This window comes from Haliotis rufescens, unplaced genomic scaffold (assembly GCF_023055435.1).
Source record: "Haliotis rufescens isolate VD_foot unplaced genomic scaffold, xgHalRufe1.0.p SCAF_38, whole genome shotgun sequence".
Taxonomy (NCBI): domain Eukaryota; kingdom Metazoa; phylum Mollusca; class Gastropoda; order Lepetellida; family Haliotidae; genus Haliotis; species Haliotis rufescens.
The window spans coordinates 625014-643001 of record NW_025964090.1 but is presented as its reverse complement, the minus strand read 5'-3'; the positions used below and the strand labels follow the sequence as shown (position 1 = coordinate 643001).

The following is a 17988-nucleotide window of genomic DNA, read 5'->3' as shown; positions in this document are numbered from 1 at the left end:
AGTTAGATATAATACTAATCTATAGATCTGAATCCATGGCATAATACATATATTAGGTTTAAGTTGATTTTGACAGCCCGGGCCGAGTCGGGGCAAGCACATGCGACAGATTTTATTGAGTAAAAGTGCTTGACTTTAACGGGTCCGTTTTCTTTAAATGCGGTGTTTCGTGACATTATAAAGTGGTATATAGGTAGATATAATACTAGTCTATAGATGTAAACACATTTGATGATACATTTGTGTGTTTAAAGTTCATTTCGACAGCCCGGGCCAAGTCTGACCCAACACAAGCCAAACACATCTGATAGAGACTATGTTGAGAATGTAGAGGGAAAATATGAAGACCTTACAACAAATGAAAATGGTGGATACACACTTTTTACATAAATAAGAGTACGATAAGTTCATTCATGAATGCATGATCATTCAGTGTGAATATTCATCGAAAAATGATTACTTACTCAGTTTAACAATTCGTTTAAAGTGTTGAATTTCTTCCTTGTACTCGAATAAATCTGCTGATCCATTAAGGCCGAGTTCAGTTTTTGCTCAGCTTCCTTTTCATCATTTTGGTTCATAAACGTTGCTTTTTTTGGAAGCATTATAAACATGGCTGATGAACATAAACTGGTTAGACGGATCAAGCTAACCATGAACTGAAATATGTTGAACTGATAACACATTCAACAAAATAACTGTCGTACATTTCAATATTCGTCCAATACCTAGCTAAAGATGTTTTCACTGCTCTCCAAGTCGATACTATTTTAATTTGAGTTTATAAATTTGACACTTATGAGTAACTTTCTTATGAATGTACCCTACCCCCTCAAAAGATTCCAAACAGTCCTAAGCGTTCCAACATTGACTGAGTGAGTGAGTGAGTTTGGTTTAACGCCGCTTTTAACAGTGTTCCAGTTATATCACGGCGTGTCAGCTTAATGTGGGAGGAAAGTCCGAAGTGATGCAGGTCTCAGACGTTTACCACTTCTGTGAAACCCACGAGAAAGGGTATGGTGCTGACAAACCTAGAAACATAATCGGGGCGAATCAGGATTCGAACCAATCATAGGTTTCTGGCGTGCCCGTTTCAGTTTCGCCCAAATATCAATATCACAGTGAGTGAGTGAGTGAGTGAGTGAGTATGGTTTTACGCCGCTTTTAGCAATATTCCAGCAAAATCACCAGACATGGGCTTCACACATTGTACCCAAGTACGGAATTGAACCCGGGTTATCGGCGTGACGAGCGAACGCTTTAACCACTAGGCTACCCGACCGCCCCAAATATCGCAGTATAATATATACCAGCGAAAACAAGTATAGGTCTGAATGTTATGTTTTGGAAAATAACAGCATAATATGTGGTCATTCGTTTGATCAATGGTCTGATCAATGTTTGATCATAATAAATTCATTGCCAAAACGACCGCCTCATTGGTCAATTGGTAGAGCTTGCACCCGGTGAGACGTTAAAAATGGTACTTGCTGTTACCCTGTCCGGCGCTCGGCATTAAGGGGCTAAAACAACGAATGGTCGGCTCCGAGTCAGTATCCTGTGTCTGAGTAGGGGCAGTAAAGTACCTGGAAAGCTCTAAATGAGTGAGTGAGTTTGGTTTTACGCTGCTTTTAGCAATATTCCAGCAATATCACGGCGGGGACACCAGACATGGGCTTCACACATTGTACCCATGTCGGGAATCGAACCCGCATCTTCGGCGTGACGAGCGAACGCCTTCACCACTAGGCTACCCGACCGCCCCGGAAAGCTCTGATGGTCGTGCAAAGGTACACAGGTGTGTCTATATGTCCACCTCTGTATGTCTGATTGTAAGTATGTCTGTGTCTATATGTCCATCTCTGTATGTCTGAGTGTAAGTCTGTCTGTGTCTATATGTCCATCTCTGTATGCCTGAGTGTAAGTCTGTCTGTGTCTATATGTCCACCTCTGTATGTCTGAGTGTAAGTCTGTCTGTGTCTATATGTCCATCTCTGTATGTCTGATTGTAAGTATGTCTGTGTCTATATGTCCATCTCTGTATGTCTGAGTGTAAGTCTGTCTGTGTCTATATGTCCATCTCTGTATGTCTGAGTGTAAGTCTGTCTGTGTCTATATGTCCACCTCTGTATGTCTGAGTGTAAGTCTGTCTGTGTCTATATGTCCACCTCTGTATGTCTGAGTGTAAGTCTGTCTGTGTCTATATGTCCACCTCTGTATGTCTGATTGTAAGTCTGTCTGTGTCTATATGTCCATCTCTGTATGTCTGAGTGTAAGTCTGTGTCTATATGTCCATCTCTGTATGTCTGATTGTAAATTTGTGTCTATATGTCCATCTCTGTATGTCTGATTGTAATTCTGTGTCTATATGTCCATCTCTGTATGTCTGATTGTAAATTTGTGTCAGTGTGTGTGTGGATGCCTGTGTCTGTCTCCGTATGTCTTATTGTAAGTATGTGTATCTGTATATATCTCCATTTGTCTGATTATTAGTCTGTGTCTGTATGTATGTCTCCGTATGTCTTATTGTAAGTGTGTGTCTGTATCAGTATGTCTCTCCCTTTGTAGATTGTATGTATGTATGTCTGTACCATCGTGTCTGTCTTTGTATTTAAAACGAGTTCGACTTTATTCAGTTTTAGAAGTAAAGATACTGTCGATGACTAAAACGAAGAAAGACATGCAGGAAGACGGCATCCTACAGCAAAAGATAAACCGCACCCCAAACACGCTACTGTGTATTTAAAAGCCATCTATCTCAACGTCAATGCCATCCCGCCACGTGACGCCAGACCCCCAGCAAAGACTGAAATAGCTACCAAGCAACATCGATAGCTGTCAATATCACCGCAACACCTGGTCGCATTCGTGGATCGTGTCGCCATGAAGTTGATCGGCCATTGCGTAGGGCTACTTTTATTTGGAATAACATCGTGTCAAGTTTGGATCCCAAAACGTGAACTAGGGTTTGTATACAACAGAGGAAAGGCAGATGCCCCTGTTAGAGTCGACGCCTTCCTGGATCTCCTTTGTCCCGACAGTAAGCGAGCCTACGGAGTCATCCGACAAGTGGCTGAACACTATGGACCAGGTGTGCTCCAGTTGCGAGTTCACATGTTCCCCTTGCCGTATCATAAGAACGCATTTGATGCTGGAAAGGTAGGTATATGATAAAACGTCTTTCGCTATAACGAGGCAGAAAAATCGGTTAAAACGAGGCAGTTGTTACAAGAAATAATTACCTACGTTCAGTGAAAGTGTTTTTTTACATATAACGAATTGATTTTAAGTACACTTGTTTGCCCTTTCGTTGAAATTGACAAGAAAAGAGGTGTATGGCTTCTGTTTATGGTTTTTACTGAAGAAAGGTTTGCTGTCAAATAAACGTATACGATGAAAAATTGTTATCTGGACGCTCCGTAATCCAGACGGATGATGACTTTAGACCATCTGAACACATACAAAGAGAATGACTACGTATCAACTGTTTGTTGATCCTAAATATGTTAATCTGCTCTAAGTGCCGTCCGGATTCAATAAACAGTCGTCATGGGGCCGGAATATTGCGAGTGCGGCGTTAAACAACAAACGAACACCATTGTACATCACATATATTTAGAGACAATCAATATATTTGGATGTTGTTGTGAATGACAGTTCACCATGTTGTTACATGTTGTTTGCGATTCACCTCTGGAGGATCTATGCACGTGTGTCAATATATGGCTGCAACACCGCTGATGCCCTGTAACACTTAACGCCGTGTAACTAGTGCTCAGCATCACAAAATAAAAAAGGCATGAATGAGTGATTGAGTGTGGTTTTACGCCGCTTTTAGCAATATTCCAGCCATATCACGGCGGGGTACACCAGACATGGGCTTCACACATTGTACCCATGTCGGGAATCGAACGCGGGTCTTCGGCGTGACGAGCGAACGCTTTAACCACTAGGCTACCCGACCGCCCCACTCATGAATGAACAAAGTTCATACGGGCGTTTAAACGGGGAGAGGGAGGGGTTCGAATTATCACGGGAAAATTATTAAATAATTTATAAACCCAGCTCACAACCTCATATAACATACATTTGTATACCAACACCTACTCATTGTCTGCTAGCAGATTCTCACTGTGCTACGTGTGTGTTTGACGTTAACATAGACTCGGGTGAAAGTCGTCCCTTGATTAATGTTCCTGTGTTCGCACGTGGTATTCAGAAAATGTCAGCAAACTAACCCCATGAAGCCAGGAAATTTCGGTCGATGTTATTTAGTCAAGAATATCAAAACTTGTTTTTCTTGTTTGTTAGATTTCTAAACAGTTTGTTTGTATAAACGTCTTGCGTCGTGTACACTTGACGGTAACCCATAATTGTGTAAATTTGTAAAGTTGACAAACTGAGTTTGTAAAACTTGGTAATAAATTGAAATGAGTGCGTTTAACATCGGGCACATAGTTGGGTTACACACTGCAACATTTGGGTGAAACTCACCGACAGAGGCCAGGTCAAGTGAACACGTACGGTTTTAAGCTGCCTTTTGGCAATAATATATTCCAGCTATATATCGGCTGGGGACAATGGGCTTTTCTATGTGGAGGATCTTTGGCGTGACGAGCGAACGCTTTAACCACTACTCTAACCCACTGCCCGAAGAACACACACACACACACACACACACGCGCGCGCGCGCGCGCGCGCACGCACACACGCACGCACGCACACACGTGTGTTTGTGCTTGCTTAAAACCATACGTGTTCACTGGACCTGGCCTCTGTAACCCAACTATGTGCCCGATGTTAAACGCACTCATTTCAATTTATTACCAAATTTTACAAACTCAGTTTGTCATCTTTGCAAATTTACACAATTATGGGTTAACGCCGCTTTTAACAGTATTCCAGTTATATCGCGGCGTGTCAGCTTAATGTGGGAGGAAAGCCCGAAGTGATGCAGGTGTCAGACGTTTACCACTTCGGTGAAACCCACGGGCACGGGTATGGTGCTGACAAACCTAGAAACATAATCGGGGCGAACCGGGATTCGAACCAACACTCATAGGTATCTGGCATGCCAAAGGGACGCACAGCACATCGAATCGCGGCGCCTTAGACGACTGGGCCACCCGTGCCCCCAAATGTATTTGTGAAGGAGTTGAGATTCACAAGTCAACCTATAAGTTTCAAATGATGCGACAGGTTGTAAATGATAGTAACATGTATTTGAACATGTATTTCAGGGAGCGTTCGTCGTGGACAGGTTGACGGAGGGCAACAAGACGTACGAGTGGTTCAACAACGTCTTTGACCACATGGGTAGTTTCTCTAACAGCTTCACCCACGGGGAGACAGGGATGAAGGTGTTCAGGTGTGTTATGTTCATCAAGTGTTATGATATATGTTGGACCCGTGATGATCCGGGGTAGAATAGGTCTTCAGCAACCGCTGCTTGCTGTAAAAGGCGAGTATGCTTGTCGTAAGAAGCGAATCACGGGATCGGGTGGTAGTAGCTCGCTGACTTTGATGATGCATGTCATCGTATCCCAATTGCGTGGGTCGATGCTCATGATGTCAATCACTGGATTGTCTGGTCCAGACTCGATTATTATAGCTTGAATATTGCTGAGTGCGGTGTTAAACAAGAAACAAACACACAGTTGTTATTGTGCTCGTTATTGCTACACAGTTGCTATTGGTGCAGTTTTTCTGGCTTTTAAGTAAGAAAAATATATATTCTACCATTTATGTGGAAATAATTCGATCTGATTCGTCAGAGGTTTCAAATAACAATTACCACGGTGTTCGGTTCCTGATTCGATTTGGGTGCGCGCGTGTGTGTGGGTTGGGCGGCGGGAGGGGGAAGGGTGTCCCCCCAAAATATAGTTCATGAAAATTTTTGAGAATAAAGAAATTGCATGCCACGAAAATTTTATTGTTGCTAAGTGTTCATCTTTTTAGAAAATCCATGCTCATATGATTGTAATAAAAACAAATTTGGTTTTGTGGCTGTAGTTGTATAAAATCTGTAAGCAACACAAGAGTCCTATATTTAAGGAAATTTTAAATCGTGCTTTTGGTTTAGATTCAACAGTTACACTTTGAAAGACGCTGTTATGGATTGGCCTCAATATATAACGCGATCCCGTTTGGTTGATTTTGCAGTGAACGTTTTTTTATGCAAACAAATGATAATAGAGATTTTCAGAATTCATGGAATATCCTGGTTTTGATCATGTTTAACAGATGTGACCTCGAAAGATAGGCGGAAATCGATAAGACATCCTGTGTCGCATGATACCCTGCTGTTGCACCATGTCAGGCGGCTTAACGTGGTGAACCCGCTGGCTGAATATATACTGTGCTTATCATCACACCATATGTACAGTCTCAGGTGGTGCCTAATTTACTATATAATTCGGATTTATCATTTCAGAGAAAATAATATCCATATAATAATCATTATTCTTTTATCATTACTCCTGCTGCAGCCCACGCCGGGCATAAAAAGGAAGATTGTTTTCAATTTGGGGTTTGGGCACATGACCTAGACAGTTTTGGATGATATAATCATTTATGACTAGCGTATTCGACGTAATAAGCGCCCCGCTCTAATAAGCGCCCACGGCGATATTTGCTAATACATTGGCTAGTGAACAATCCCAATTAGCACCCCTTCCGACTGATCAATGTACACAGGACTTATTTAAATTAAATTCTGGAAAAATATATCTGTCGTATATAAACATTTCAAGCTGTCAGCATAAACCACGAAAATTACGATCTTTCAACTGTTGTTTTTCACCAAAATAATATTCTGATAAGAGCCCCCTATTTCCTGGCCTGGGCGCTTATTATGTAGAATACGGTAAATGGTCAAAAAGAGCCTAATTTTCCAACTGCAAGTGAAAATGACAGTACAAGTCACGAGATGATATTATGTACTCTTCAAAAAAAGAAACTCAAAGCCTGATTTGTGTGAGGTAGGAAATTTTATACGAGGAAACGTACATGTAATTGAGTCAAAATGTTGTGGAGAGAACACTTGGTGATTGTAGTCATATCAGTTATCGGTACATAGGAAATGTCCAAGGTGAAGGTCAACTCCCATCAATAACGCGTATGTCCCCCGTTGAAATCGATAGCGGCTTGACATGTCCTGCCCATGGAAGAGAAGAGTATACGAATCATATCCTGGGGAATGGTAGCCCACTCGGCCTGCAACGCACAAGCCAACTGCTGCAACGTCTTGGGTTGTAGTTGACGTCGGCGTAGCCGTCTATCCAATTCATCCCACGGGTGCTCTATCGGGTTCAAATCCGGGTAAAATGAGGACCAGTGGAGAACATCAACGTTGTTGTTGTGTAGACAGGCTCTTGTGATCCGTGCTTTATGCGGTCGAGCGTTGTCCTGCTGGAATACACCGTTGCCGTTGACTGCAGTTGGGAGGATGTGTGGAAGCAGAATTTCGTTGATGTATGGTTGAGCCGTAAGAATGCCCTGGATATGGACCAAACCTGTCCTGCCATGATGAGAGATAGCCGCCCACATTTTAACGCTACCCCAACCAAACCTGCCCACTTCCTGTACGCAGTTTCCGGCGTAACGTTCTCGTGCCCTTCCATCCCCTCGACAGAGAAGAAATCTTGATTTGTCGCTGAAAAGGACATCTCTCCATCGCAGCTGAGGACATAGGACCCTATGTTGACGACACCAATGCAGTTGTTGTTGACTTAATATGACGCGTCGAACAGGACGTCTTGCTCGTAAACCTCGTTTTGCTCTTTAACGGTTTCGTACGGTCTGGTCGGAGATTCTGCGCAGTCCGGGTATTTGGGACGCGGATGGGGTGGCTGTGGTCGTCCTTTCACATAGGTGGCGCAGTCGGATGTAGAGATCTTGGACGTGGATAGTTCCTCTTGGTCGTCCCGACCTTGGCCGATCACGTGTTGACCCATGCTGTTGAAACCGACCCCATAGCCTTGTGATGGTGCTGGGCGTTACATTGAAAACCATGGCTACAGCTGATCGGGATTCCCCTGCCTGCAAGCGGCCTATGACGTTGTTTCTTAGCACCTCTGTTAATATTGGCATGTTGTTGAACTGTCACTGTTCGATTGACGCAGCTGCCAGGCAATCAAAAACCCTGCACTATAAAACCGTTCATAGTGCTGCTGCACGTGCAGTACGTACAGCTCCACGGCCCTGCTGTTAATGCACTGGTGTTGTGATCATTTTGATCCGGGAAATTTGTCACTGACACTATAATACATTAAACCTCTACATTTTGCACCTCTTGGTCCGCTAATTTGGGCCACAAATATCCGTTTAGCGTTTCTTTTTTGGAAGAGTATATATGTGTACTGTTTTTATCGACTTCTCCAAAGAAAATCAGTTTGGTGCAAAGACTTGCTCATGGTCAAGTAATCGAAAAACGCTTCATGAAAAGCTATAGAAAAGAAAAGACAATGCGACAGAAAAGCTAATATAAATTAGCTTTTTCAACAAGTGTTACCTTGGTGTTGTTATAAGTCCACAACATTCAACTGTTGAAGTGAACAAAGTCTGGTTCTCTTTCATAGGAACGTGTGATAACTTCCGTATATTCTTCGGGTTCTGCTGATTTCTTTAAAAAAAACTTCAAATCTTGTCATTAGGTTGAACTGTATCAGCATGGTTGGATTCTGATGTGATTGTCGCACCAAGAATATCATGATGCACTTAGTAATACAGTAGACTTCGGTTATAACGAACTCGAGGTGACCACTCATTTTTGTTCGTAATAACCGTAGTTCGTTATAAGCATACATACAGCATATATACAATAAATGGTCGGGACTAAAAATAAGTTCGTTATATCCGTCAGTTCGTTGTAGGCGTGTTCGTTATAAACGTAGTTTACTGTAGTTGTTAATAATTGATTACATACGGTATTTATTAATAATTGTTTGCTGATGCCTTTCTGATATTTGATAATGTGAGGTGTTTTTAATAATTGATTAACTAAGGGTTTTTTCAACAATTGATTACACATGGTATTTATTAATAATTGTTTGCTCATGCCTTTCTGATATTTGACTATGTGAGTTGTTTTTAATAATTGATCACCTCAAAGTTTAATAATTGATTATTAGTATATGAGGTCTTTTTAAAATATTTGATTGCACAAGGCCATTTTTAATTATTGATTACATAAGTGTTTGCGGCAACATCAGGTATCAATTGTATTTGTTAGTGACCCATAAACAGATGCTTATGGTATAGTCTATGTTTGATTATGCGGGTTTTTCCATTTTATTTAATGAACACATGAACATTACTGTTTTTGTAACAAATAACTATGTCAACGATAAATATCTAAGAGGAACATTTTGTAATATTGAATACACTCACTGCATACAGAATTAAATGTTTATATGTTAAAACAAAGGGTCAAAAATGGACGCAAATAAAATGTCAATATAGTTGCCGTGGAGGGCAGTTTTTAATTCGGGTCGGAATTATGTGAACAGTCGGTAGAAACGTCATTGTCGGGATCGTCCATGGGACGTTTCAGCAAACAAGGTATTGCGATTCAATGTCGAAATTGTAAAGATGTGCGACAGACAGACGAACGATGGAATAGAGACCTTGATATAAATTTACTTCAGGTTACCAAAAATCGAATTGTCATTGATTCACCATAGATTATATGCATGCCCACTTCCAGAGAGTTTTTGTCAAGCGTTCAATGGACCTGAAAAAAACTGCATTGTCTATATCCTTACCACCCTTGCCCTCAACTAAATGGGTCGCCGAAAACCATGGATCGATTTCACACAAGGATACAATGTTCACTATTTCTTCAGCCATTCATGACTGGAATACTGCTATATACGGCATAAAGCCATGCTACTCTTCCTATGAAGAACAGACCCCCAGTACCACGTTTCTGGTAAGAGCCGACACAGAGGATCTGGGCCCACTTGCACAAAGCGATCTTAGCTATTGTAATCCCATGCTTAAGTAATGGAGTTACGATCATCTTACCGCTAAGATCGCTTTGTGCAAGTGGGCCCAGATGGTCAGACCCAGTGACTTGACAGTTTGGGTGTCGTCATGCCTCGCTCGACGTCGTGGGTCGTTGATCATGTTTCAGTCAATGGTTTCTCTGGTCCAGACTCGATTATTTACAGCCACCGGGATCTAATTGAACTATTGTTGACAACAAACAAATCTATATAGGAAAATTACGCGGCGTTAACAACAAACACATCAAATTAGGACAATGGCGTGGCGTTAAACAACAAACACATCAAATTAGGACAATGGCGTGGCGTTAAACAACAAACACATCAAATTAGGACAATGGCGTGGCGTTAAACAACAAACACATCAAATTAGGACAATGGCGTGGCGTTAAACAACAAACAATTCTAATTATGAAAACGACATTCTCTTGCAGTGACCTGAGCTCCTTGGCCCAAACACTCGGGATCAACAAGAACGACTTCAAGGAGCTCATGACAACGAATCCCGAATTAGAGCTCGAGGCGCGTCTAGCCTGGAAATATGGCTGCACACGTGAGTATGACGTCACAGTTATAACGCCATTTGCAATGAGTATGCATGGTAATAAGATGGTCGTGATCCGTTTGCACAAAGTGATCTTAGTCCTTAGACGCCTATAATTTAACAAGGACTTTGTGTAGCGCTAAGATCGCCAATGTCCTCAACGAAATAGCTTCCAAGGAACAAGAATTCCCTACTTTGACTTGTGATTTATAACGAACTCAAAGGGACCACTAATTTTAGTAATAATAACCGTAGTTCGTTATAAGCATATAAACAACATTATAAGCGTGTTCGTGATAACCGTAGTTTACATACAGTAAATACGATCCGTGAAGATCCGGGTTGTTGTACATTCATCATCTGGTTAGCTGAGACACAATTTGCCCTTACAGTGTAAATAAACTTCCCTTGTGACCTTACCACTGTGCAGTGCTTCCTTAACCACACGATGATTAAATGGTTCAATGCTGCATGAGCTATGGGGATCTTGGTTCCCTTCACATTTTTAAGCTGTTGTATGACACAGATTTTATATTTGCAGGCGCCATTCACTCCACTCCTATGGTGATGATCAACGATATTCTTGTTAACGCCAATCATCCAGAAAACCTATCATTTGATCAGTGGATAACGATCATTGACCCTTTGCTGAAGTAAGTAAATATCGTCTTATTCTAACATTCCGATATGATTGACAAGAGGATCTTACCTCGCGGCTATTTAGTTTCAAAAATTAAATTCCCAGTCTGCAAAATAAAAAACCTATAATAAAGACAAGCAATGCAGTACATAGGGCCTCTCTCCAACCCATATACCTACGATGAAACGTAATATAGCTAGATTTTTTAAAATAATTGAAAATGATGATTTTCTCAAAAAATATGTTCACTTCATGTCCTATAGTGAGTGAGTGAGTTTAACGCCGCTTTTAACAGTATTACAGTTATATCACGGCGTGTCAGCTTATTGTGGGAGGAAAGCCCGAAGTGATGCAGGTCTCAGACGTTTACCACTTCGGTGAAACCCACGAGCACGGGTATAGTGCTGACAAACCTAGAAACATAATCGGGGCGAATCGGGATTCGAACCCACAACCATAGGTCTCTGGCGTGCCCAAGGGACGCAACTCTGCACAGCGAATTGTGGCGCCTCAGACGACTGGGCCTCCCGCGCCCCTTCATGTCCTTTTAGAAAATTAGTTGTGACCCCCAAACACTGTTTGTCTTCTCCGTTCATGGATGTGGTTTCAACAATGTTATATTTCTTGGAAACGCATTGGTCAACAGGCGCGGTGCCTATGTGAAGACCTATCTGATACACAAATACTTAAATGATAAATCACAACACAGTGAATGATAAAAGGTTCAACATCAAATATATAAATATACCAAATATGTCTAATATACTTTTTAAAAATGCCTTCAAAGCGTTTTGTTAGGGGAACTATACATGAACAGATTCAATTATTCTAATATTTGCTTCAAATATCATGAGTTAAATTTCCAAACAACATAGTTTTAAGATCATAACGTTTTATATAAAAGAAACAATTTGATCTGATGTCCGTATATGTTTTACATTGAAATAGATAATGAATGTTATCTTCTTCATGATGACCACAACCACAATTGGAATCTTTAACAATGAAACGATCAAACGCATGTCCTACAATTGAATACCATCCCATAGTGCTAGATTTGGTCTGTTCTTGTACAGCGTTGAAATAATAGATGCTAATAATACTTTCGTAATTCTTTTCGAATTGTGTTAAAGATTCAGTACATCTTTACGAGTCATACTGCATATTCCATTCATGCACTAATGATGTCACCCGTGAAGATCCGGGGTAGAATAGGTCTTCAGCAACCCATGCTTGCCGTAAAAGGTGACTATGCTTGTCGTAAGAGGCGATTAACGGGATCGGGTGGTCAGGCTCGCTGACTTGGTTGATGTATGTCATCGGTCCCAATTGCGTTGATCGATGCTCATGATGTCAATCACTGGATTGTCTGGTCCAGACTCGATTATTTACAGACTGCCGCCATAGATGGAATATTGCTGAGTGCAGCGTTAAACACCAAACAAACAAACAAATTAACAAACTAATAATGTCAAAACTGATTTTCTGCCTGCTTCATGCATGTCCTGCCAGAACACACATTTACTCTTTGACTGCCATATCAAGACAGCTTCTTTCTTAACACTTAGGTCGACCTCATCTTATCTGAATCTGACTTAGATATTAACCTAGTTTTTTATATTCACGCAGACGAAGACCTAAGGCTGGAATAAAAATAATTAGACTTCATAAGGAGAATTAATTTATCTTGGTAAGTGTGAAGTAACCCTTTTTTTATCCCTTTCAAGGTGTTGGAATTCCGTAGCAGACACTTGTCTTTTACCCTGTATAATACTATAATAACTGCATATTTACTTTCTTTCCGTATAGCATTCTCATGGAAACATTCAACCAAATGTACATTCAAGCGCTGGACGATTTTTCATTGCAAAACCATCTCACTTAACTGGGCATCCATGCATTGGGTGAACAGAGGCTTATTTCACTTGTATTAGGTTACACCACATTACTAGTGATTCAGTGTAGGACAGGACCGAAGTCTGTTAACTCAAGAGTCAAACCTTCCCTGAGCGGTAACCCATCCACCTACTCTCCTCCGCCGGCTTTGCTTAACACCTGTGGCCTGTGCGCTATGCACATGACCAAGCGGAAGTCCCTCAGTTACGTCCCCACTTTCGGCCTTGAAACAGAGCCCTATCCCATCCGATTGAGAACATTGTGTCCTGTAGATGCGGAATGGTTTGTTTGTTTGTTGTTTAACGCCGCACTCGGCAGTATTCCAGCTATATCACTCACTCAACGGAAACTTCTAGGCGTCGACCAAGAGTGTGAAAAATCAGGTCAACACGATGTTCATATACATGATAATAATTTACATCAATAGAAGTACGACACCATTGGTTATCGTTAGAATGTGAAATGCTTCATTCTGATTGGACAAATTTTGTACTCAATATTATGCAATTTTTGTTTGAATGGACATGAATACATTGACTACCTCATTTACATTTATGCTTATCTATCTGTAATGAAGCGGAAACTTAACATGCATGACAGGCGACATGTCTCTTGGGGCGTCATCAGCTGCCCCTAATTACAATTATGGGTACATGGATTATGGGCAGGTCAAACTGTGACCCTTTCTATTATTGTCTATATTTATTTTTATTATAATTTTATTTATGTTGGCCCAGTCGTTTAAGGCGCCGGGATTTGCTGTGCAAAGTTGCGTCCCTTGGGCACGCCAGAAATCTATGATTGTGGGTTCGAATCCCGGTTCAACCCCGATTATGTTTCTAGGTTTGTCAGCACCATACCCGTGGGTTTCACCGAAGTGGTAAACGTCGGAGACCTGCATCACTTCGGGCTTTCCTCCCACATTAAGCTGACACACCGTGACATAACTGGAATATTGTTAAAAGCGGCGTTAAACCCAACTCACTCACTCACTCGAACACTGGTTTAAATATATATATTTAAACATTACGAAATGATTTGGATTTTCTGATATGTTGAATCGTGAAGTTACAGATCTCAGGCACAACCGTCGGCGAGTATTTCACTCAAAATGACTTCAGGTTTAACATGGCCATTGGCAACTAGTCTATTGTTTGGTAAACTATACATCACTGTAGTTCCTAACGTAACATGACATTGGTATGTTAAAGTGAATAAGAACCAATATAATTTGCCAAGCTCTTGTTGCTGAAATGTTATTTATTGTGCAGAGTTAGGTTCCATAATACGTCTGATCCTCTGTTCGTAGGTTCGAATCCCAGCGTTTTCTTCCATCAATATGCAAACATGCTGGTCACTCACTCACTCACTCACTCACTCACTCACTCACTCACTCACTCACTCACCGGTCCACCCACCAACCAACCCACTCACTCACTCACTCACTCACTCACCAACTCACTCACCCGTCCACCCCGCAACTCACTCACTCACTCACTCACTCACTCACCCGTCCACCCCGCAACTCACTCACTCACTCACTCACTCACTCACTCACTCTGTTATATGTTTCAGCTGACATCTCTTCACGTCTCAACACGGGTGGACCCACCAGCGCAGTATGGGGGACTCTCAACTTGCTCACATCTATGTCAGGAACTTCAGTCAGCGTCTTGATCCGGCAGTATTATATGAACATGCAGAGCATCATTTGAAATTCCACTGCAGGTGCTGCACGACCGCACTAATTGGTCAAATAATGTTGCTCGCTCGCACCAATTCTTCAAATATTACAGCACGCGGCACTGATTGGTCAAATAAAGCTGCTCGTCCGCACCCCTCCTTCAAATAATGCACCATGTCCGCACAAATTGCTCAAATAATGCATATCATCCGCACAAATTATACAAATAATCCAAAATGTCTGCACCAAATATTCAAATAAGCAATAACATATATGTTTTTGCTTTAGTTTAGATATGCCCATTCTACTTGTGGTACTGGTATATAGACAGCTGGTTTAAGCATTATTTCCATAAAACAGCCATAAATACCACAATCAAATACCACTGTACATCTTCTTTGAAAGTTAGCAATGTGTCCATTAAAACCATTTTACAAAACCCAAACCAAAGTGTTTGTTGTTTACTACAATGAATGTGAGTGAGTTTGGTTTAACGCCGCTTTTAGCAATATTCCAGCAATATCACGGCGGGGGAAACCAGAAATGGACTTCACACATTGTACCCAGGTCGGGAATCGAACCCGGGCCTTCAGCGTGACGAGCGAACGCTTTAACCACTAGGCTACCCGACCGCCCCCTTACTACAATGAACTCTATTCTTGAAGTATAAGGGATCAGACAGAAGCTGCCAGATATTCGATACAGAGAGAGTGACAAGCACAATGTACACAATGATTGTTTATATCCAAGACACATATCACATATCTAGCCCACTGAGATACCATGCCGCAGTTTAAAATGAATATCCCCACTCAGACACAGTATACAGACTCCGAGCTGACCAGTCCTAGTTTTAGCCCCTTAATGCCGAGCGCCAGACAGGGTAACAGTAAGTACCATAGTTTAACGTCTATTGGTATGAGGGGGCACGGGCGGCCCAGAGTTGCAGAGTTGCGTCCCTTGGGCATGCCAGAAACCTATGATTGTGGATTTGTGGGCCAGGCAAACAAGTGGTGGATATCATGAGCAACGTCCCACACCGTCGAAATCGATCATTTTATTTTCCAATACATAAAGGCCACAGGTCGCAGATTTTGACATTTTGTCCCGCTCAGAAAGTGATCATTTACCAGTTCGTTATAAGGGACATGCGTTCGAACCTGAGGATAGTCAAGTACGCTATAAGTACTCATTTACTGATAAACTTCGTGAGACATTCATGATGAATATATCATCACCATGTATCACTGGTATGCTAGAACGTGCAGCTTTATGTTCACTCTTTGATGCATCTACTGCAGTGACTTTACTGACAGATGCTATTCTGTCTTCCGTTGTGTGTTCAAAAAGGGAGAATTGACGTAAAAGGCATAGTGACTCCCCATGGTATGACAACAAATGTCTTACTAAAAAACACGAACGCTGTCATGCACTAAACACTTTTCGGGTTACTCAAAGCACTGAACACCTAGCCAAGTTCAACCAGGTACGCAATGAGTACAGGGCCTTATGTAGGACAAAGGGGGGGGGGGGGGGGGGGGGCAGTATCGACAGCGTAATAGAGTACAACTGATAAACTCAAATGGTGACTCCAAACGTTTTTTGGGACATTGTCAAACGTGTGTCCGAGCGTCAACATCATCACAATACTCCGCGGTGAGCGGGCTGAATATTTCTCAACATTATACACAAATGTTGATCCTCTGACAGTGACGATACGATGGAAGTCCGTACATATGTGAATCTCATGAATTGACAGCAGATATTCTTGACTGCCCTATAAAAAGATGAGATATCACAGCTGGTGTTGACCATATCATAAGCGAATACCTAAAACACTCATCGGATGTTATTTCTCCTTACTTGGAGTGAGTGAGTGAGTTTGATTTTACGCCGCTTTTAGCAATATTCCAGCAATATCACGGCGGGGGACACCAGAAATGGGCTTCACACATTGTACCCATGTCGGGAATCGAATCCGGGTCTTCGGCGTGACGAGCGAACGCTTTAACCACTAGGCTACCCGACCGCCCTCCTTACTTGGAGATTATATTCAATAGTATATATGAAAATGGTGTTTTTCCTGAAAATTGGTCATTAGGAATTATCATCCCAGTACATAAGAAAGATGACGCAACTCTTCGAGATAACTATCGAGCCATAAGCCTTCTGGGTGTCCTTAGCAAAGTATTTACTTCAATTCTATGCAAGAGATTAGTTTTCAGGGCAGACACACTTTGTGTTATTACTTAATGCCAGTCAGGCTTTCAGAAGGGGTATTCAACTGTAGATAACCGTTTTGTCCTTAATGCTCTTGTACAAAGATTCCTTTCACGTAAAGTGGTTAAGTTTTACGTCGCTTTTATTGACTTCTCAATGTGTCTGAATATTGCAAATCTAGTATAGACTGCAGGAAAACACTTTATCATGAATCTATGACTTTGATGTGAAAACGGACATCCAATTTATAAACAGTCACTTTGCCAAGCGTAAACATAATTGACAGGCCACCGTTACCTTAGAAATGTCAATCATATCAAATTAGTTATTTATTGCAATCAAGTGTAATTATCATTAATATCCAAAGTGAAACATTTTAGAGGAAGTAGGTTATCAGGAAAATCTTCAATAACCAGTGTATTAGGTCATTGTTTATCTAGATCAAATGCCAATTTACTGTCTAAAAATAATCACGATGCAAGAGTGTATACAAGAAATAGTCCCTGACAAACATCGTTCTTATCACTCAAAATATCTCATGAATTCAAACAGTGAACAAAATTATCACAAGGTAACAGGGAATGCATCAACCTGTACAGTAATAGTGCATGATGATAACAGTAGGGATATTATAAATGGATGCAAATAGCGTAGTGACACACAGTGGTAATCAGGTCATGCCTGACAAGTGCTGCTCGCGCGAACATGAGTGAGTGAGTGAGTGAGTTGGGTTTAACGCCGCTTTTAACTGTATTCCAGTTATATCGCGGCGTGTCAGCTTCATGTGGGAGGAAAGCCCGAAGTGATGCAGGTCTCAGACGTTTACCACTTCGTTGAAACCCACGAGCACGGGTATGGTGCTGACAAACCCCGAAACATAATTGGGGCGAACCGGGATTCGAACCCACAATCATAGGTTTCTGGCGTGCCCAAGGGACGCAACTCTGCACAGGCTCGCGCGAACGTTCAGTGATAGATAAACATAGCTATCAACAGT

The 17988-nt window shown here is 41.6% G+C and overlaps 1 protein-coding gene across 2 annotated transcripts; it reads left to right on the top strand.

The window, feature by feature from the left end:
- The first annotated feature begins 2671 nt into the window (after positions 1-2671).
- LOC124142081 lies at positions 2672-15216 on the top strand. 2 transcript variants are annotated; one of them, XM_048381400.1, is made up of 6 exons: positions 2672-3159; positions 5241-5368; positions 10442-10560; positions 11093-11204; positions 12821-12881; positions 14663-15216. In XM_048381400.1, exons 1-5 carry the CDS (start codon positions 2884-2886, stop codon positions 12870-12872), a joined length of 687 nt encoding a protein of 228 aa, XP_048237357.1. In that variant the 5' UTR covers positions 2672-2883; the 3' UTR covers positions 12873-12881; positions 14663-15216. The 2 variants fall into 2 exon arrangements, with proteins under 2 accessions (XP_048237357.1, XP_048237358.1); XM_048381401.1 differs by lacking the exon at positions 12821-12881 and having other exon boundaries at positions 2677-3159.
- The last annotated feature ends 2772 nt before the right edge of the window (positions 15217-17988 follow it).

Coding starts and splice junctions, on each gene's coding strand:
- LOC124142081 (XM_048381400.1), top strand. CDS start 2,884: ATGAAGTTGATCGGCCATTGCGTAGGGCTACTTTTATTTGGAATAACA. Junction 3,160..5,240: donor ACGCATTTGATGCTGGAAAG/GTAGGTATATGA, acceptor CATGTATTTCAG/GGAGCGTTCGTCGTGGACAG. Junction 10,561..11,092: donor CTGGAAATATGGCTGCACAC/GTGAGTATGACG, acceptor TTATATTTGCAG/GCGCCATTCACTCCACTCCT.